The sequence below is a fragment of the Sphaerodactylus townsendi genome, linkage group LG09 (assembly GCF_021028975.2).
Source record: "Sphaerodactylus townsendi isolate TG3544 linkage group LG09, MPM_Stown_v2.3, whole genome shotgun sequence".
NCBI lineage: Eukaryota > Metazoa > Chordata > Lepidosauria > Squamata > Sphaerodactylidae > Sphaerodactylus > Sphaerodactylus townsendi.
In genome coordinates this window covers 46,439,699-46,461,737 of record NC_059433.1, presented here as the reverse complement: position 1 = coordinate 46,461,737, position 22,039 = coordinate 46,439,699, and the positions used below count along the sequence as shown (strand labels likewise).

General features: G+C 40.7%; 1 protein-coding gene across 1 annotated transcript in view; it reads right to left on the bottom strand.

The window, feature by feature from the left end:
* Positions 1-22,039, bottom strand: part of LAMA3 (laminin subunit alpha 3) — a 146,514-nt gene that overhangs the window by 107,500 nt on the left and 16,975 nt on the right. The window contains exons 3-7 of the mRNA XM_048508537.1: positions 15,055-15,172; positions 13,471-13,589; positions 6,378-6,548; positions 3,972-4,069; positions 1,199-1,314 (exon numbers count right to left, since the gene is read on the bottom strand). Of these exons, the coding sequence (XP_048364494.1) occupies positions 1,199-1,314; positions 3,972-4,069; positions 6,378-6,548; positions 13,471-13,589; positions 15,055-15,172 (622 nt within the window). The remainder of the gene's footprint in view (positions 1-1,198; positions 1,315-3,971; positions 4,070-6,377; positions 6,549-13,470; positions 13,590-15,054; positions 15,173-22,039) is intronic.

Sequence of the window (22,039 nt, the reverse complement as noted above, 5' to 3'; positions counted from 1 at the left end):
TTTTAAAATCTGTATATTCCCTGATTAAAATGACTTCTCGACAATTTCAACTATTCAAAAGCACACAGAGAAGCTATCTAAGAAGCATGTGTAAGGTTAATCTGATCTAAAATGCCTGTCCTCTTTTCTGCTCCACTGAAGAGGTCCCTGACTTTGTTCTATATTGCAGCAGAACTCATAAGAGCTGGCAGGCACATGGACCTGTGGTCTTTGTGGGCTTCCTAAAGGCACCTGGTTGGCCACTGTGTGAACGGATTGCTGGACTTGATCTGCTCCTGCTCTGCTCCAATGTGGCTTTCCTTATGCCCTTATGACCACTACAATAAATACTAAATACTTAAAGGTACAGGATCTCTAATATAGTCAGAATAATGGAGGCAGATATTTTCCTTTTTGTTTTCTGATGCCTCCAGGTGAGAGGGACACATCAAACGCATTCCATCAAGTATTCTGTAAAACAATTATTATATGTAATGTAACACCTATATATGCAGCCCCTCCAACCAACAAAGGATCCAGGACCCAGTCCTCATGCTTAGCCAGGATTTGATGCCTTGCATTGTTGTATCTTAAGCCAGCCTCTGGACGTTCTGATCTATTCTAAAGGCTAACTTTCAGATTATTAAAATTTTATTTCTCACAGAAGTTACAAGTGTTAATCCAGTTACAAATGTTAATCCAATTTAACAACCAAATCAGATAGTACAGAAGAAAACTTTACACATGACTGGATCAAAAGTTGTTCAAACAACCTCCAAGTCAAAGCTCTTGGTTTACTTTGACACTAATAAAGCCATCTAGAAATGTATATTGTGCCCCCTGATTCCTATGCAGTTGAAGCGAATTTATATACCCCTTTAATTTAGAGATTACATTTCATTGCTTGTACTGTAATTTCATTTTTGATATATAGGAGAAATTACTTTGGAGGCTTTTTTTACCCCTACCTGTCAGGTAAGCAGACCAGTAAAGAAAAATTGTATTAGGATCAAGTAATTAAAATAACATGTGACCCTGAAAACACAGATGGAATATCACAACACAGGATTTGTTTACCTTTTATACTCTTCTATCCAGGCTTTCAGAATTATGTGTTAAACATGCATATTTATAACATTTACTTTATTTACTCTTCCCTTTAATCCATCATCAACCACACTCCCCCAACTGTTAAGCGAGCACCTTTTTATGTACTTACGTTCACACTGATTTGTGCTGGTAGCTGTTGCAGGATGCCATCGTCTCTGGTTATATCCCACACAGCAGTGGTCACAGGTTTCCCCACAAGTGTAGTGCTGACATACACACTGGTACCTGGATATTTAAGCAATTCTTTTTTATTTGATGCTTTCCCCCAATCTCAGTTGTTCACAGAATACAATGTGTGCACCAATAATCTCTTCAACATTACTAGAATGTTCTTCCAAAACATATTAATGCAGCTTAATACAAAGAAGAAAACTTATTTAACAAAGTATTTTATCCCACCTTTTAATACAAAGATAACCAAACAGTTTTGGTGTGGAAGCAGCCTAATAAACTACAGATGAATTCAGACACGATGGAAATGCTATAGGTCTGACCCAGGAACTGAAGGTGTTACTGTCACCCTTTCAGAATGGGGTTGCACTCTCCTTGAAGAAACAGATCCATAGTTTGGGACTGCTCTTGCACCAGGCCTACTGTTGGATAAGCAGTGGGCAGCTGTAGCCAGGAGTGCTGTCACATTGACCAGGGTCTCAGACTGAGTACCTGACCTTAAGGTATCCTCCTCAGCCTCCCCATGTAGCGAAATACTTGTTCCAATCACCTAGTCTCCTCATGGCATCACTTAAACCTGCTCTACAGTTCCAACGACCTCTAGGTGTCACCCTGTCAAGGGCTGTTTCTGCACAGACAGAGGCAGCGGCTTCCCACCGGCTTTGATGAAGCCCGTGGAGTGTCAGGACCGTTCACCCAGTCCCATGTGGGCAGTCTCAACGCTGACGCTGCCTGCAGGGGTGGCTCTGCACCGAGCCGCCCAGGGTGTCTGCGAGGGACTTACCTTGCATTCTTCTGCAGCTTCGGGTGGCAGGGAAGACACGCCCATGCTGCCCTCAGACCCTTGGGGAGCTGCAGAGGAACGTAAGACCCTCAGACCAAAGCTGCAGAGGAATGCAAAGTAAGTCCCTCGCAGATACTGGAGGGGCCAAAACCGGCGTCTTCGTGCCGCTTGGGGGGAGGGGCGAGGAAGGCACTGCTGTGATGCAGCAGTGCCTCCTGTGTGAACAGCACTCTAGGGACGGCGTTTTTTCCGTCCCTAGGGTGCTGTTATTTGGCCATGCAGAAACAGCCCAAGACTGTTGTTGTACCAGCCTTGGTCTAAGGGTCATTGCTCAATGCCTCTGGCTGTCCATTCCTGCACCAAGGCTCCTGCATTTCACTGCCTCTGCAACCTTGCCAGGTCCCTTTCCCTCACTCTAGCCCTGTACGGATCTCCTGCTCAAAGCTCTGCTGTCTTCATAATGGTACCACCTTGGCTCCCACCCTCCCTGCAATTCTGCCTCCAGCCCTCCAATTCCTTCTGCACTTGGCCTCAGATTGCCTCTTCTGTGAGGCTTTCCTGTCACCTGGCTCTCAACCTCACCTTCTGTTTTCACTCTCCCCTTTTCCTGCCAGCTCCCTCCCACCCTTTATTGTTGCAGCTGCTAGCCCATCCCATGCCAACATCTTGACATTCCTCCTGCCCAGGCCATGTTTTCTTCCAATCTGAATGCTGGGCTGATCTAACACCACTCAGGTGCAGCAGGTCTTGCCTAGTGGGCACAAGTGCCTTTTACCAGCTTCAGCTAGTTGGCCAGCTGCAGCCTTTCCTGGCCAGAAAAGATCTGACCAATGCAGTGCAATGCACTGTGCATGGGGCTGGAAAGGTATTCAGAAGCTTTAACTGATGCATAATGCTGCTGCCAGGAAATTAACTAGAGTGCATTGTAGGAATTATTATTCCTGTCCAGAGGCATAGCAAGGGGGGAAAGTGCCTAGTTCACCGATGCATCCTCCACCCCCACCCCAGAACACCCCCGTCCTGGAACGCCCCTGCCACGCCCCTGGAACTCCCTCGCCACACCCCCACAGGGGCACGCGCCTGGTGCGTCGCCCCCCCTGCCCCACCCCCTTGGAGCTATGCCTCTATTCCCATCTTGGCCCTCCTACCAAACTGTTCTACGCACAACTCAAGGTGCTGATGTTGACCTTTAAAGTTCTATATGGCTTGGGATGAGCGTACCTGAAGGATTGCCTCTTACGAAACTACCCAATTGCTACAATTATCTTCCAAGGATCTGCTTCAGGTGTCCCAGCTTTCTGAGCTCAGGTGGCTCGTACCCTGAAGAGGGCCCTCCTGGTCACAGCATCAGACTTCTAGCGTGCCCTTCAACAGAACTAGCCTCTCCCTTTCTTTTGCTGTCTTTTGCCAGTGAATGAAGACTTCATTGTTTCACTTGGGTGTTCTCTCAGGGATTCCTCCTTTCTATTATAGGTTTGTACTGGATGTGTATTTTAGCTTGGTTTTCAGTGTTTTAATTATGCATCTTTGTTTGCTACTAATGGCTTTAAATATGTGTTTTATCGTATACTTTTAACCTATTAGCTGCCTTTTAATCTACTAGCTGCCAAATCAGAGCAGACAGGAGGGATATAAATTTTGTAGAAATAAATAAATAAATATTTTTGGAAAAAAGAAAAAAACAGACTTTTTAATACCATTTGAACAGTTGCACAATAATTTTCAATGTATAAATTTCAAAAAGAATATATATATAGTTAAGCAAAAAAGACAGGCCACTATTCAAATATTACAAAATGTTCCCCTTTTGACACAGAGATTTGTTTTCAGCTCAGAAATATCAGTGTGCCAGAAAAGTAGGAAATCATTTTTACAGCCAGTAACTTTGAAAACACAGTTCTTTCATCTATAAGCCAGGTTTTCTTACCTGAATGGGCTCTGGTCACTTTTTGCATCACAGACATCAGCATGTCCATTACAAGCACACTGTCCACCAATGCTGATGTCTTTTATACTGTAATAATACTAGACAACAGAAAGGAGATTTGCAGATAGTTAGATGTCTTTGGCATGTCAATGGTTATGGATTCTAGACCACAGAAAGTATATGATTGTTGTGCAATATGTTAATGGCTAGAGGTACATTCTCCCTGATCTGGAAAGGTGAGGCTAATCCAGTCTTTTCAGATCTCAGAAGCTAAGACAAGTTGGTCCTCATTAGTATTTGGTTAGGAGACTGTCGGGGAAGTCCAGGAATTTATATGGGCAAAGGGAAGGGAAATGTTGCCAAGTCACAGCCAACTTAGGCCAACCCCATAGGATTTTTAAGACAAGAGACATCCAGAGGTGATTTGCCATTGCCTGCCTCTTCATAGTGATCCTGGACTTCCCCGACAGTCTCCTAACCAAGTACCAAGGAAAGTTTTCCCTTTCCTTTACAGCACTAGTCAGGACTGGTCAAGATAATGTATAGTCTTGTTTATTTATTAAAAAACCTCAAATTGTTAGTTATTCTCCTAGACTGTTTAGTTACTGATTTTGCTCATGATGGCTTTTTTATTATAACACTGCCAATATTCAAGTTTACACAAGACTAATAATGTAATCCTAGATATGCTTATTTAGAAGCAAATACTACTGAAAACAGTGGATTTATACTGAGTAAATATACAAAGGATTGGGCTGTAAGTCATTTGCAAGCATTACTGAATGGTGTTCAATAGGGAGCTTAACCTTGTTAACTTACAAACATTCTCTGCTACTACCACGTGCACCTCAGATAAAGTTATTTGGGTTGAATCAACATTAATGACAGTATTTATAGTTACTTTTGTATACACTTAAACAGAGAGTAAAATTACCCATCCTATCTTAGCTGTACTGGTGTACAATAAAACAGAAAAAAGGAAGCCAAAGTAGGTATTTTATCTGCAAAAATCTGCATCTGTGAAAGAATTGCTTTACCATATACGTGAATGTTCCCCCTATGGTAGAAAGTGCTATCAAGTCACAGCTATCTTATGGCAATCCCACAGCATTTTCAAGACACGAGATTCTGGGAAGTGGTTTGCAGTCGCCTGCCTCCGCCTGGGCTGAGACAGTTCTGAGAGAACTGTGACTGCCCAAGGAATGAAACCTGTTTTTCCATTGGTTAAGAGTTTGCAGCTCTTAACCACTATACTACTCTGGCCCTACCTCAAATTAAACATTCCATACAACGGAGGCATCTAGGGCTAAACCAGACATTGCAGGAAAATAATTAAACAGGGGAGGGAGGACAAGACAAGTTTAAAATTGCTGAGATCTCATCAGACTAACTCACAAGATATCAGCAATCATTTTGGATTGCTTAAGAAACACTCAGCAGTTCCATTTTGACATTCAAAGACATAAACTGGAGGGGGAGACTAGGAAGTCAAGGCAAACATAGAGTGGAGATCGGGAGAAGCAGGTCTGAAATAGAGGAAAGTGGGAAAATTAAGCAAATAGGAACTCATGAGGAAGGAAGGAAATTTTTCTCCTACATAAGGATAACCCCCCACCCCCACCCCATTACTACACATTATGATTTACACCAGGGGGTTCCAAACTTTTCTGTTCAAGAGCAACATCATGTATTTTACAAATGAGTTTTACTTGGATCTTTTTGATTCAGAACAAAAGAGAAATGTGAAAATTACAAACAATGTCATATTTAAAGTGAAGAAATGATATATGATCAGTAAAAATGCAATTAAAAAAGAGGAACCCCTCTTCCCTCTTCCTACTGGCTGGCCAGTTGCAGAGTTCAACTCCATGTGCTACCTTGTCCTCCATTTGGTGGTTGGAGGTGTCATGTAGAGTTGAATGTCATATCCGGTCTGCCCGAGTCTAGGGTTCAACTCTGCATATGCCCGCAGCCTCCATGTGAAGTTTGGAGGTGCTGCGCAGAATTGAATGCTGGACCAGGGAGTCAGGTGTTCAGCTCTATGCCTGATGCCCCCACACTCCATGTGGAGTGTGAGGCAGTAACTTTGCAAAGCTAAATGCTGGACTCTGCTGAGGGTTGGATAAAACCCCTGATTTAGATTATCTATATATGAATCCCACTTTCACCTGATGCCTCCAAAGACATAACAGTGGGTTCATCAATATAAACTGTGATGCAAAACAGGGTCCTAAGTGGCCCTGCTTTCTAGCTTCCCTATTTTTCTGTAATGTCCAAAGCGAGGTCTTGCCATGTTCCATACCAAAGATGTGTGAAAACCAGGGGATAACTATTATGTAGAACATCACATAAGCTTGCTGCCTGTTCACATCAACCCTAATTTCCACTTTGATAGTATTTACTCACTCTCCGAGTCACTGTGGGATCCCGCTGAGCTTTAGATATCAAGTGTCCAAGAAGAGTATTGGTTCTGAGGAAATGTAATCGGATATTTGTTGCCTTGGTAAATTCTCTAAGCACAGTAGAGTGGGTAAAATTATTTGCTCCTGGACGACCATTAACCAAGGATATCACAATCTAATTAGAGAGAGTGAGAAAAATTGCCATTTTATAAAAATAGACAAAATCATATCAAGGAAAATATAGGTCTGCACAAAAAGGTGAATCTTTTAGGCCACTGGCTCCATTTATACAACCATATTTAACTCAATGGGTGATCCTGGAGCGAAGAGCAATTTGATAGACATTATCTATTAGATACATACATTGATAAATACATATGATGTTCTTTATCAAAGAAAGCTTCTTCCCATATTGAAATGTAACCAATACCCAAAATGTAACTTTACATATGGTCTCCTTGTACATAAACAGTCCACAGTGGCCAATTCCTCACGGTCAATTAATCGTGTGATACTCATGCGAAATAACAAGGATTCAGGAAGAACTCCCCACTGCCTGATCAACGAACAAAGATTCATCCCAGTTCTGGCGCTCATTCTCCCCCTTATCCCGCATCTTTGTTGAACCTGCTTGAAAGTACTACTTTTTCAAAAAAACACGTCTTTGATCCAGTTTGGAGGGGAGGATCGAGGGTCTAATCCTGCTTCAAATTTCCCACCATGGAGCATGACGCAAATGCCTTACAACCAATTAGTGCATGCGGTGCTGTTCTCGCAAGAGCATGAGAGAACGATAACTAACCAGAAACTTGGGTGGGGGAGACATGCTGACGTCATGATGAGCTGACGTCATAACATTCGCACGTTTTTGTGGGAAAAAAGGTCCCGCCCCAACACGGGACGACAGCCAATCAGGAGAAACCCACCAAGTCGATCGCATGGTAGTGGGGATTGTTACATTTCTTGAATCCGAGATAGACCTAGATGTCTTCACTGGAAACATGCTGCGGTGCAGAGGTTGAAACCTCGATGAAAAGGTGAAGTTATTTTCAAACTTGGTTTGATCTAGATTGAATTTCCCAGTGGTGATTCGGCCAGTGTTAGAAGCACTATCGATTATAGAAAATATGCTTCTGAAGATTCAGGATCACCATCCACCTATGCTTTTTCTTGTGGCCCTAGCTTAACCAACACTAACCAAGAATTTTCTCTCTAGGGACTCCTTTAAACCTGGCTTGTAGCAGAAGGTAACACATCAAATACATCTGGAGGCAGAAGGTAACACATCAAACCTAGCACAGGAATAAGCCCTTCTTTGCTTTGGATCCATTAGAATGCTTAAATAAGGAGCTAGGCACCCCTGTTTGATTGGAATAAAAAAATTCAAAGAGGAACAGAATTTATTTGCAGGATTTATTCGAATATACAAATTTGCAGCAGTAAAAGTCTTTGGAATTCTATTGCCAAGATCCTCTTTTTGATACAATCCTAAGCTTCTGTGTAGGAAAGCATATTTAATGAAAGGCAGTTGTTCTCATAGGAGGCTCAAGGTTCAGGATAATAACGTCAAATTTGAAATTCATTCCAGTGAGCATCATATTAATTTTCTGGGCATCATGATTAATAAAAACAACAATAGGATTTGGACAAAAATATATAAAAACTATTTTTAAAGTTACTTTTTAAAGTTTTGATAGTTTTCTCAGCCCATTTTTAAAAAATTTACAGTCAATTCTTGAGGGTTAGAAGGAACTGCACAAAATTGATGATTATCAAGGGGAGGCAAGAACTTTAAACAAAACCTTGCCAATAGGGGTTACCTAAACTACCTGTTACAAAAAGCATACGAAAAGGCCATAGCAGTAGAAGGGAAGGTTTATTGAACAACAATAAACATAGGTCACAAACTGTGAGAATGACAGTCAGTATGACATAGTAACATCAGCATGCAATTAAAAAAACATTATATATAAAAATTGAATATGCTGTGTGATCTTTGTGAGAAAAACAGCATAATTTATTTTAAAAGAACATCCAGTTTAAAAGACAGTAACACTTTAGTTCCCATGAACCCTCAACAAATCATTCCAGGAGCAGGTTTGTCCAAAAGCCATTTTAGATGCAGACATTGTATGTGTTGTAACATATGAAAAGTTCCATTAACAACTTTGACTAAAAAGAATGCATTTTGAACCTGTACAGCGTGCAATTCAGATAAAGTTATTTACGCCATCAGATGTTTTTGCAACAGAATATATACAGGGAAGACTTCTAGAAACTTAAAGACACAAATAATTGAACTGAGGAGCAACACACATCACTGAATAGTTGCTGCCTATGTGGTACAATATTTAATTAAAAGAGAACAAAGACCTACTGATTACATTGTTTGGGATTTATTCAAATCATACCATCATAATAAAAACATCTTTTTGAAAATGGAGATTGAGTGGATATTAAAGTTGCAGATTTTGGCTCCTCATGGACTGGGACTCCTAATCTTGTTCAACTGACCTCTACGTAGCCTTATCTTCCACTCAATTATACTACTCAAATAGTAGTAGTATTACTACTACTGAGGGTCAGCACAAAAGAACTCTGGCCAACAAGCATTTTATATATATTTATTTAATTATTTTTATTATCTTTTTCATGCCCAATGTATGGATACAAAATATTCTGATCACTGTGTGCGCTCTCCTGAGCTTATTTTATCCTGTCTTTTAATTACTATTAATTTCAAAAGCTGAAATTTTTAAAATGTTTTTCTTTTAATAGTTGTATAGTATTGATTACATAATTATGTCTTTATAGATCCCGCTGATGAAACAAACACATAGGGGCTTTGCAAGACAATAAAGCTGTCATCTGGCATCTTTCTTTCTTTATTTGTTTACTGACACATTGTTAGGTTATCCCTATTTCTCTTTCACTTTACATATCATATTTAACTTCAAAAAATGTAAAAGCAAATATTGCAGGTTTCATTTACTGCACTGATGCAATTAGAGTTTCCAAGCCTTTTTAAAAAAAATAATGTCTTCCCATTTTTAAACCTGGATTGGACCATAGTGTTAACTTGGCATATGAAAATGGGTCAAATTAATATTGCTGTGACATTATACATCATGATTCTCTAGCTGTAGAAACAATAGAAAGAACAGGACCTATTTTGGCATGACTAGACCCTAACGCATTCCATTTAAAGAGGGGTGCAAGACAAGAAGTTTCCCAAATAGCCCAAAATTGATAGTCCAACTGAGAAGAGTAATCCCAATAATTAGTACAAGTTAACAGATATGCCTGATGATATTAACTAAGATCAGCAAAACCAAATCCTCATTCACTGAATTATATCGTTCTTCTTTCAATCTCCATTGTATTATTTAATCTCCACCACTATCACTTTATGTCAGGCTGTTGTTGATCCCCTTTGGTATGAATATTGGTTTTAAACATTATTTATGGGGTGAAATAAATTTAAGGTACTATCTGTTTAGTTAGGTTTTCTAGGATTTTAATTGTTGAAAATAATTTTTTTTGAAAATATATTTTTTCAATGCTTTTATTTCCTTTATTTGGTATAATATTATGGTATCTATTGAACGGTTGCAATCTGCCCTGAGCCTGGCCTCAGCTGTGAAAGAGTGGGATAGGAATAAAAAAATGAAAAACAATTTAAATAAATCACAGATATTCAAAAGGCTGCAGTTAGCTAATCTTCCAAACTATTTCTGTGATAACAATCATAGCTTCTGCTAACTGCAAATAGGACCTGTTGATTTATGACAGCAAGATAATAGAGAATATTATTTTGCAATTTCCCCCTCCCCAGCAGAAGCAGTTTTTTTTCTGATCATTAAAGAAAATGCTTCAAAGCCCTTTTTAACAAGAAGTCACTGCATAATAAAAACAATCTGTTGTAGCTCAGAACTGAGTTCTTGGAACTATGCTCTTTTAGGAGCATGCTGAAATAAGAATTCATTAGTACAAGAAGTCCAATTGAAATGTTATTGTTTATGCAAAGAAAGCAAAAACAGCTGTAAGTAACTGTGACAATGAACTTAAGTACATGTGGTGGACCAAAGAATGGAAAAGGAGGGGACATCTAGTGGGAAAGAGGGCTTTGTGTTCCTGGAGCTGCAGGCCTGACATTCCAATACTCATCACTACATGAACCCCTTGGACAGTGAGGAAGGTAACCTAGGACAGGATTGTCAAACATGCAGCCCAGGGCCTTATTTGGCCCACTGAGGGGGCTTAGCCCTGATCTGGCCTGTTGGGCCCACTGGGCTCACCAGGCCAGAGCAGGAGCAGTGGGGTGGGTTGCCTCAGCTGGCTCACAGATCTGATAAGCCCTCTCAGCAGCCACCCCACCCCACTGTAGGCTTGCCAGTCCAGGCACACACACATACACACACCCAGTGCCATTTTGAGGCCAGCTGAGGCAGCCACTCCTTCTCAAGGCCTGGCCCAACTAAGTCACATTTATGTTAAAACAGTCCTCATAACAAATGAGTTGGAGACCCCTGACCTAGGAAGTAAAAAATGTAAAAATGGAATATTTACACTGCATCATTTAAAATTTAAATTGTTTTAAATTTTGTAATCCAGTTTTGTCTCAGCAAGAAAGACGGACTATAAAGACTATAAATGTACCTAAAGTAAATAATATTCTGGAGGGGGGGGAAACACACCTATTCAGGAATCTGAATATCTTGAGCAGTAACTTTCCACTCACCAGAGATGAATCACAATGACTTATTTTATTCCCCAGCTTTCTCTCCAGTAGGGACCTAATGCAGCTTACACAATTTCCCCCCTCTGTTCTACGGTATCCTTACAACAATCCCATGAGGTAATTTAGGCTGAGAATGTGTAGCTGGCCCTAGGTCAGCAAACCAGTTTCAATGGCAAGGCATGTATTTGAATCTAGACCTCACAGATCCTAACCCTCTAACCCTCAATCTAAACTGATTCTCACACAGTTTGAATGAAGTAAATAAACAAATCTCAGCTTGACCTGATATTTGAATGCAGCCTACATAACTTGAAGCGACCATAATTGAAAATGTTAGTTTAAATACTACAGAATAGTATTTAACACTGATCATCATAAACTAGCTTAAAAATACTGACCAATTGCTCATATTCGTTGTGGTAGGATAAGTGAGGTAATTCATGCAAATTATATGCATGTCCTGCTAAGCTGTTTTGTGTGGTTCAGGAACTTTTACATTATCATCCCAAGGATTAGACTCAAACTTTACAATGAATCACTGTGATCAATTTGCCTCTTTGCAGACAAAATTGCTCAGATCTGCTTCAGGTAATATGCCATTGTGGATGGATGTCCAGATGATGTACCTTTGGTATTTGCTTCTCTAATTTATATAGATATTTTCAGCTTGTGGGGCCTCAGGATGTACATAAGATCCTTGGACAGGTGAGACCTACCATCTGTGTTTTCAACACAAGCCCTTCCTGACTGATAAAGGCTGCCAGGAGGGAACTGTCCAAATAGGTAAGGAGAGAGTTAAATTCTTCTTTGAAAAGCTCATTCTCAAGGAGGCTGTGATCAGATCTATTTTGGAAAAAAAATCCCTAAATCCTACAATGTTTATTTCTCACCAATTTCTAATTTTCCATTCCTGAGCAAGGCTTTACAGTAGCTTGTTGCCACACAGCTCCAGGTGTTCTTGGAAGAGACTGATTTTCTGGTGACATTTCAATCTACCTTCAGGCTAGGATTTGGAACAGAGACTGCTTTGGTTGCCTTGGTTGATGGCCTGTATGAAGAACTAGATAGTTGTCATGCAACACTGCTAGAATTGCTGGATCTTTCCATGACTTGGATGTCATCAACCATAGTATCTACTAAGCTACATCTCAACACAGGGACTAATAGGCACCATATTACAGTGATTTGAGTCTTTTCTGGGGGTGGGTGGGGAGGGTTGGTTTCAGAAGACAATGTTGGGATGCTGCAGGATTCCATCTTTTCCCCCAATGCTATTTAATATCTATATAAAACCACTGGGAGAAGTCATCAGGACAAGACAACCCTCTCTGCTCTCCTCTTCCTCCGTCCAGTCGCTGCCACACCTCCTGACCCAACAAACTGGTGTTTTTCTGCAGCACTGCTCTGGTTCTGGTGAGTAAAACGGTGGGGGGCCTCAACAAGAAGGCCAGCGGTGGCAGCCAAGTCCAGGGCAGTGAGCAAGGCTATCCCCAAACCTAGAGGTTCTTTGAGTTAGTAGAAAGGCAGACCAGATTTTCCCTATCTTGGATGGACTTATGCTTTCTTTGAAGAGACAAGTTCACAGTGTGGGAGTGCTGCTTGACTCAATGGTCACCTTAGAAAACCTCCAAGCTGCTGTGGCCCCAAGTGCATTTGCCCAGCTCTAGCTGGTACATTAACTGCACCCATTACTAGGTCAGTTAAATCCAATCACAGTAATTCATGCCTTAAGTTACATCTAGAGTGAACTACTGCAGTGGGCTGTACTTGGAGCTACTTTTGAAGAGTGTTTGGAAGATGCAGATAGCATAGAATGCTGCAGCTAGACTGCTGGTCAGGAGCAGCTATCAGGAGCACAAGTCTCCAATGCTTTAGGAATTACTCTGGCTACTAATCTGCTACTGAGCCCAATCCAAAGTGTTGGGTTTTGAATGGGAACAGAGATATGAAACACAATATTCTCCCATATGTTCTTGTATGGGCATTAAGATCACAAGGAGATGCTCTGCTGACTGTCCCACCAATCAAAGAGGATTGTTTTATGGGTACTCGAGAGAGGTCCTTTTCAGCGACAGCCCCATGATTACGGAACAATCTCACCAGGGAAGTGCGCTTGGCCCCTTCAAGCAGCTGAAGACTTTAGGACAGCATTTGACTACTTTAGTTTTTATTTATTGGTCCTCCTAAGATTTTAAATTGTGATATTTTATGTGTTTTATCATTGTTTTATTGTGTTTTTAATACTGTTTCATTTATATTGTAAGCTGCCTTGAGTTCTGCAAGAAAGGTAGCTAATAAATGTTTTAAATAAATAAATAATAAACACTTGGTGGTATAGCTGTTGTCCTGTACTTACCTCACCATTTTCTAAAGGCACAATCCGGGAATATTCTGTAGTGCATATGACATCATCATCCCTTCTAACACGAACATTAGCCTCCTTTCTAAAACGTTCCCAGCAGTCTGTTTTAGAATCTAATTTAAAAATTAGAATAAAATGTTAAAAATAATCTTTATCTTGGTTTTGTAATACATTTCAATTGAGTCTTCAGAAATATGCAAGGTATCATAAAGCATAACAGGCAGGTATAAACTTCTTTTGGGTTGATTTGGTATCAATTTAGACTTTAAAGGCTTTTTTCAAAAAACTAGCTCAACTACAAAGAGTTTTCCACCAGCTCATATTGCTGATTAACCTTATCATTTACAAATGTCCTCAAAATGTTATACTTTTTCTCCATGAAGACATTAATAGTGCTCTCAAGTTATACAAACTAATGACTGAGTCTTAAGGCTTCAGTGAATGGGCATAGGATACATCTCAGGAAAATTCCCAAGCCTTGGAAATACAGAAGCTGTGTGATTCCTGTGCTTTGTCCAAATTCAGGAAGGTCCCTCACCTGAATGAAAAAAGGTTAGGCAGAGTCTCTTTATACACATTTTGTAAGCTCTTTCCTTTGCCCAACTGACTATAATGAGCTTCAAAGAGTGTGTGGATAAGAAAGAGACTAGAAAACAGCAGGGCAGGCATGGGGATGGATCACACAACTAGTGGACACAATGAGTTTTCCTGCTTTCCCCTCCCCACCAGCAGTCCTCTTCAAAGCCAGGACATATTATTCCTGGGGGTCATGGGACCCATGTCTACTAACAGCCACCCGAGAGGAGAGGAGATATGCTGATGGAAAAAGCAGAAAACGTGGTTACATACCCCCTTGCCACATCTCAGCCTACAAAGATCCCATGATCCTGGGAATATACTTTTTCAGGGTCAGAAATTACTGCTGGAAGGGATCTGCGATTGTTAGCACCTTCCATTCACACTAGCTTTTAAGAGGAATGTATCTACCTTGTTATTAATTTAGGATGTATTGGCTGTGATCTAGAAAACCATTAGGCAATTGGGCACATTCAAGCCCCACTGGCATCAGACGGCTGGAAGATTCTCTCGGTAGGGTATTAGGCTGCAGCCTTCCAAACTTATCCTAGCAATTGTATGCATGTTCAAGCATTTATGCCTCAGGTTTTTGTTTTTGAAAAACTAATTAACACTTTCACATTACTATCTGAATGCCCAGGAAAGTATTGCCAGTGAAAGGGCACTTAACCCTTTCCTGCCATGTCTCTTTAACTATTTAAATTGACTCTCTGAAGCTCTAGTTCAAGGGTGTCAAACTGATATGTTATAAAGGCCAGATATGACATGAATGAGTCTTAAAACATGTAAACCCTCTCTTATTAAATAAGCAATTATTGCTATATTGCTGTTAACCCAGTTAGCTAGGGGCAGATCTTTTATGAACAGCTAAATATATAGATACAATATATAGTGAGAAACAGCTGACACAGGCCTGCAGATTCCACCAGGTTGTAATGGAGAAATGTTTATGATTGTGAAAGCATTAACACCTAGCATGAACATCAAAACGTTGGTACTCACAAGCAAAAAACTGCCATGGTATATAAGTTTTTCCAAAGTCTACTGATCTCTCTAATATCCACAGATCTGGACGAGGAGAATTGGCAAATTTGATGAGGATATAGGCCACATGAAAGAACTGGCAATAAAATATATGTAAGCAACATGTAAATATATGTAAGCAACATGTAAATACATGTAAAGAAACTTGATATTAATATAAATAGCTGCATGTATTAAGTTGTTGTTTTATTAACTCTTCTGTGCAGTACAAGGAGACTATTCCTGCTAGGAAAACAGCACAGTAAGGTGGCATGCATTGGAGTAGCTGGCCTAAATTTTATACATCTGTATGTATAGCAAATATTTTATCTTCCATAGACATGTCATGTAGCATGCCACAAAACTGATGTGTTGTAATAAGACTAAGAAAGTAAGGGGTTACTTCATGAATTGGAGCTTTAGTACAAGAAGATTATCAAATAATAATGCTATAGATAGATTCAGAAGACCAGTTCTCTCACTATGGCTGCTTTTGACGATCACAGCATATGTGAATTTCTAAAACTGCCACTTTGTCAAAAATATGTGGAACAGTTAGCTGGGTAAAACATGAGTACCTTTAGTTTAAAAATCTGAGGAGCAGATTTCACATTGCAGCATCACACATATCAAGCAAGAAAAGGATACAAGGAAGCTGAAAGCAGAATCACTTTACAATAGGGCTACTTCTTTGAACATGCTTATATAAATAAAACAATCTTTTCATCGCTGTCTAATAAAGACAAACATGTTTCATGCAAATATTGTCTTGAAACTATAAGGAATGTGACTTTTTCAGAACCACTATGAATTGTTTTAAAACTGCAGCCTTGGGCTTCTGTCTTCTTCATCTCTCTGTTGACACTATGCTCTGTTCATTTTTATGATGTTTTAGTTGGAACAGGGGCCTGGGGCTTGGCTTAATTGTTTCTCCAACATCAACAAGAATAATTAACAGAGCTGAAGACTACACTACATGAAGATAAGTCTATATGCCTAAATGTGAAAGTGCTACATGGCTGTTAGACAACCCATGTTTATGAGTGCTGGATTTCTATACCCGTTACTCAACTAATATACTCAACTCAGATCAGATTCTTTATAAAATAAAAAATAAGAAAACTATGGGAGGGGGGGAAACACTTTGCTGTATGGTCATAATCCAAATGGAGACCGTTGTAGTTGCTAGGTAGTTTTAAAGGGCACAGGAAATTCATTCATGAATCTCTCATCATCACCCTGGTCTGGTCTTGAGTCAACATTTCATAAGAGGTGATTAACCAAAACAGAAGACAAACATTTAAACAAAAGACAACACCAAAAGAGGGTATGGAGGATACATGTGCATGCATATTCAACAAAAAGTATGGTTTAGGTGCAGAGGTCTGAGCATTTCAAAAGAAAGCAATCTATTAAATCACATTTAATAACAATCCCAGCAGAAATATATATTGTGATGTACTATAACTCAGCATTAGAATATATGTGGGATTTCACCGCTGTTTATTACTTTTAACAGAAAACATTCAAGAAACTTTAAATTACAAGAAAGACATTCGGAGTACTAATCTTGACTTGTAGATAGTAATACACAAAATGCAACTGTAGTAGTATTAGGGTAAAAATAGATTATTTATTGGCATTGTAGGAAAGGTTGTCATGAACTGGATTATCAGACTTAAATGAAGAAAGACACATGAAAATGGGCTGGATTTTCATGTCTACATGAAGGGTCCTGCAGCAGCTTCTGTTCATTTGTTGGAGCAAAGCATAAATAACTCTGTTGCGAGGTTTCCTGGAGTGGAAATCTAATCCCACAGGGACCTGTGCAAGATTGATGAGGGCAGCCTGGAAGAAGCCATCCTTGCCTGGTTTGCCTGCAGCACCTTCAGTCAAGCAGCAAATATACACATACAACAGAGTGAAAAAGCAGACTTTACAACACTGCATTACAAGAGCTCTGAGTTTGCATGCTCAGGTATTGGTATGAAAAAGTAAGACTCAAACCTCTTACAGAAGGCTTGGTAATAGAGGGTTAGGGACTCAAAATACTTTGATGTAACAACAGAAGATCAATTAATATGTGTACTATAGTAATGATCAATATGTTTGTGAGTTGTCAGAAGAGCTATTTGTATTGTGGATGTACAGCAGTATAGACATCATTCTGCTACAACTGCTTTAAAATTACAGTTCTTTGAGGCTGAATACATTCATTTATCTCAAACCCATGAGTGGATCCCCACACATAGGGCCCCTCCGCACAGCAGAGGCAAATAGGGTTCGACTCGTGTCTTCGGAAATCGTTATCTGAGCTCGACTCCTCTGTTACTCCGCACAGCAGCTGACTCATGTCTCCTGTAGTAATGCACTGCTGACCCAGCAGCACCGTGGTAGAACGTTGGTCCCCCCTCCTCCGCGTCTCGCCTATTCCTTAGCGACGACCCTGCGGGGATGACTACAGTCTCCAGAGCCGAGTTCAGAGGGCGGGATTACCTCCTCGCATCTTCCACTCCTCATTCCTGATTGGCTGCCGTTCTATGGCGGGAAACGTGAGTGCGCGTCCCTTTTTTTTCATTTACCAATGTAGGAGCAACGTAGGAGGATTTTTTTAAAGGCGCACTTCTTGCTGCCGCCACGAGTCTCCCGTTCTGCGCATGGCCAAAAATACTGCACTGTGATTGGCTGGCTGGCAGAGTCGAGGCGAGGGAGATTCCGCACTCCGCCAGCTTTGGCTTGAGTGCAACCCGAGTTCGCCAGGAAGTTATACCTCCCAGTTGAGCTCGAAAATTTAACGATGAGAGGTGGGTGAGCCGAGACAGACACGAGTCCAACGCTACAGCTGTGCTGAGTACCTGGGTCGGACCTACGTCGAACTAAGGTCGAATCCTACAGTGCGGAGGGGCCCATAGAATCATAGAGTTGGAAGAGACCCTAGGGGCCATCAAGTCTAACCCCTGAAATGCAGGAACACACAATCAAAGCATTCCTAATAGATGGCCACCTAGCCTCTCTTTAAAAACCTCCAAAGAAGGACACTCCACCATACTCCGAGGTAGGGCATTCCACTGTTGAACAGCTCTTACTGTCAGGAAGTTTTTCCTGATGTTTAGGTGGAATCTCTTTTCCTTCACCTTGAACCCATTTCTCCTGGTCCTAGTCTCAGAGCAGCAGAAAACAAGCTTGCTCCCTCACCAACATGACATCCTTCTAAACATGGCTATCATGTAACTTCTTAACCTTCTCTTCACCAAACTATACTCAGCTCCCTAAGTCTCTCCTTGTAGGGCATGGATTCCAGACCTTTTACTATTTTGGTTGTTCTCCTCTGGACCTGTTCCAGCTTGTCAATATTCTTCTTGAATTGCGGTGCCCAGAACTATACACAATACTCACATTATGTGGCCACTCAGAGATAGGGTACAGCTCTTTGCAAACCCAAAGGGAGTTTCCAGAAAAATATCAAATGCTTTAAAAACAGAAAAACATAGGTGTGGAAAAAACTCCAAACCAGTACTGTAACAATGATGTCTATGCTTCTGCATACATCCAAAAAGAAACAGAGTTACTTCATGGCCAAGATCCTATATGAAGATCTCAATTGCCATTTTGGACTGCTGAGGCAACTGCCCATAATTACAATTCAATTCACCTAAACACAATATAAGGAGGAGGAATTCCCACTGTGATGGATGCTTCAGCAATTCAGAAGGCCAGGGTGGCAGCGGTCACAAGGAGAAGGAGCTGAAGAGTATAAGTGGGTCCCAGAACCAGTGGTTTGAGTGGGAAATAAGGGGCCAGAAAGGAGTGGGAATGGAGAAAAAAATCAGTATGGGGAGAAAAAAAGTAAGGGCAAGGAAAGGCAAGCAAACAGAAAGATCAATGAATAGGGAAAGGAAAACCAACAGACAGGGCAGAGAAAGAAAAATCAAAGCTAAAGCAGGGAAATTAGGGTTGCGGGGGAGGGTGCCTTGCCCAACACATATTCACAGGTCCACCTCTAGGGGTTATTTTTTACTAAAGGGACAAAAATCCTGCATGCTGAACCCATTCATCTCCTAAAGGTACATCTAGATGCCAGTGACCAGTGGGTAATGTTGGCAAATGGAGTTGCATCGGATTTGCATGGAGTTGCAAATGGAGTGCAGTGGAGATTTAGATGTGAGAAACTTTATATTATCCAAAGCTCTATCTGAATCAGCGAGTTACTTAAATGTTGCAATGATGACTAATTGGTAAATGAGTAACATCTATGTTATTGCATAGCAACATCGTAAAGGAGGTAAGGTAACAATTTTCATAGTGCCCCTAGTGTGTACAATTCACATATGATACAGATCTGGGAAATGGAAAATTGTCATTAAAAAAATGTTTTCTTGATCTGAAAACAAGCAGAGACCTGTTTCCTCCAAGTAGTGAAAGTACCGTCTTAGTTTAAGCAACTCAATTTATCAAGAACAATGCTTTAAGGCTGCAATGACACATTATGGGGCAAATATACCATACCAACCCCACGTTTGTTTACAAATACAGAGACAGGACAGCATTTGCAGAAGAGAAGTAATGGTTAGAAGATGGCCCTTAACCCATTTCTAATTGTTTATTTCTCTCCTGCAAAGCCCCCAGGCCATTGTTATTGATTTCCTCCATTACAGAACAGAGACTTGTGCATACAGGAAAGGTGGTACATTCTTCTGTCTGATGATTTTTTTTCCTGCAAATGACTTGATATTGCCTTCACTTAGTTTGGCAAAAGCAGGTTTGGGAATGCATTTGTGAGGCAACATGCAATACGCACTTACCTTGGAATAGACAGTGATCTCACACTATCTCACTAGGTTCCTGTCATGCACTGCCAAAGTTAGCATGGGAGGTGAGCCCTTATTGGCAGAGAAGGAGCACCTGCCCCCAGGCCCCACCAAGGCAGATGCTTCCCCAAAAGCAACCTTCGCCAGCAACGCATGAATGCATTCTTACTATGCTTCTGAAGTCCATAATAACACTGTACAACCTCAGAAGTTCAGCAAAATGGCAAAGCAGTCTAATCTCTCCAGTATAAGGGTGACTTGGTGAATTTGAGCAACTAGTAGTCAGATGATGTAGTTGTAAGTACTGTGAATATAATGAAGTCCAACAAAAAGCTTGTTAGAACAAAACAGTAGATGATCAACTGTTACAAGCTTGATTACAGTTACTGTTACAGCTACTCATACAAAATATAAAACATAGGAGATTAAAAGAATTTTGTGTCTAGAAGGCATCTGAGCAAACGTTTAACCAACTGCTCACAGAACATATATCCTATCCCAAGGCATCTTGAGCAGATGTGTATGTAGCTTTTTCTGGCAACTTCAAAGAAAACAGAACCAAGAAACAATCTTGGCAGAGTATTCCGCTGCTCAATTGCCCTGATAATCACAACAATTTACAAAGATTTAATATAAATCCACTTTTTAAAAAAAATCAGTGGTTTCTTATGATTTCACTTGAATCTTTTTTTAACGTAAATACTACAACAGATATCCTTCCTCTACTTTTCTGCACTCTACTGACCTTTTTTATGTTGAGATGTGAATGAGCACACATGTCTGTACGTGTATTTTCTGTATGCAACCAGTTTTACCCTGGGGCAATGTAAATCCAAAATAATTCTATCGAGTAAAACAGTTTCTGTGATCCTATGCAGGCCCAGCCAGAGCACAAAACGATGAAATAATACAAAGTCAGCAAAAGGACTTCAAAGGACTTGTTTTTTAAAAAAAAATCCCTCTTCTAATTTTCCACATATGACTATGTATGTCTTGACTTTCAACAATAGTTCTCAAGCCTATCTAAGTGATCGGGTAGGAAGTTAATTCTAATCTCATCCTGCGTCTAGCATAGATAAGCAAGCAGCAAATTAATGCTTTCATTTTTTGAAGAAGAGATGAACAGTAAATTAAAACAGCATGTCCAACCAAAATCTGAGAGACCCGGGCTGGACTCTCCAGTGGACTCCATGGAAGCTGGCTAGATGACTTTGAGCCAGTCATTTGCTCTTAGCCTTTCTCAAAGATAGGGGTGATTGTGAAGAAAAAAATGGAGGAAGGAGAAACAATGATGTAAGCCAATCTGGGTCCTCAATGGTTTGAAAAGAGTGATATAATAGCTATATGAATACATAAATAGAAGTTTAAATGTCTTCCATTTAATAAATGTATCTCTCACTCAGGGCGGAGCAGGGGGGTTGCGCCCAGAGTGAGGGGGGACTGGCCCGGGGCACGCGCCAGAGCAAGGGGGACTGCGCCCAGGGCACGTGTGCGTCCTGTGCCCCTGCCACAGCGGCGCCCACCCTTGCCATGCCCCAGAATGCCCCCGCCATATTCCCTCCACAGCCTGGCCACATCTCCGCTGCAGTGGCACCCAGGGCATTGCATACCCCCCTGCCCCAATGGCGCTATGCCACTGCCCTCACTTTTAGAATGCTCTCCCCCTAGAGGGTTGCCCGGGGCCTCCCACAATGCCATTTAGGTGCAGTCCAAAGCACTTCTTTTTACCCAGGCTTTTAAGTAAAGGGTTTTATCTTTTTAATTTTTTTATTAATATATTTCTAGTGTGAGGTCTGTTCTTAATGTGCTCATTGGCTGTTTTATGCTGTACTATTGAAAACATTTTTTGCTGCTTTTCTACCTGACCAGAGTCGTCAAGACATTGAACATAACGAAAATTAACACCTCTGAACAATTAAAAGCAACCTTTGAAATTATAAAAGATTTGAACAAAAACATATAACCAAACAATACTAGAATCAGAAAGGTTCAATAACGGATATTGGAATATGCAAACAAAAAAGTCTTCACCTGCTGGCAAAATACATCAATAGAGGGAGACAGATGAATCTCCCTAAGTTCCAGCACTACTCAGATAGCCCTTTCTAGGGTTGCCACCTATATAGTCTCAGATTTGGGGGGGGGGGAAAGCAAAG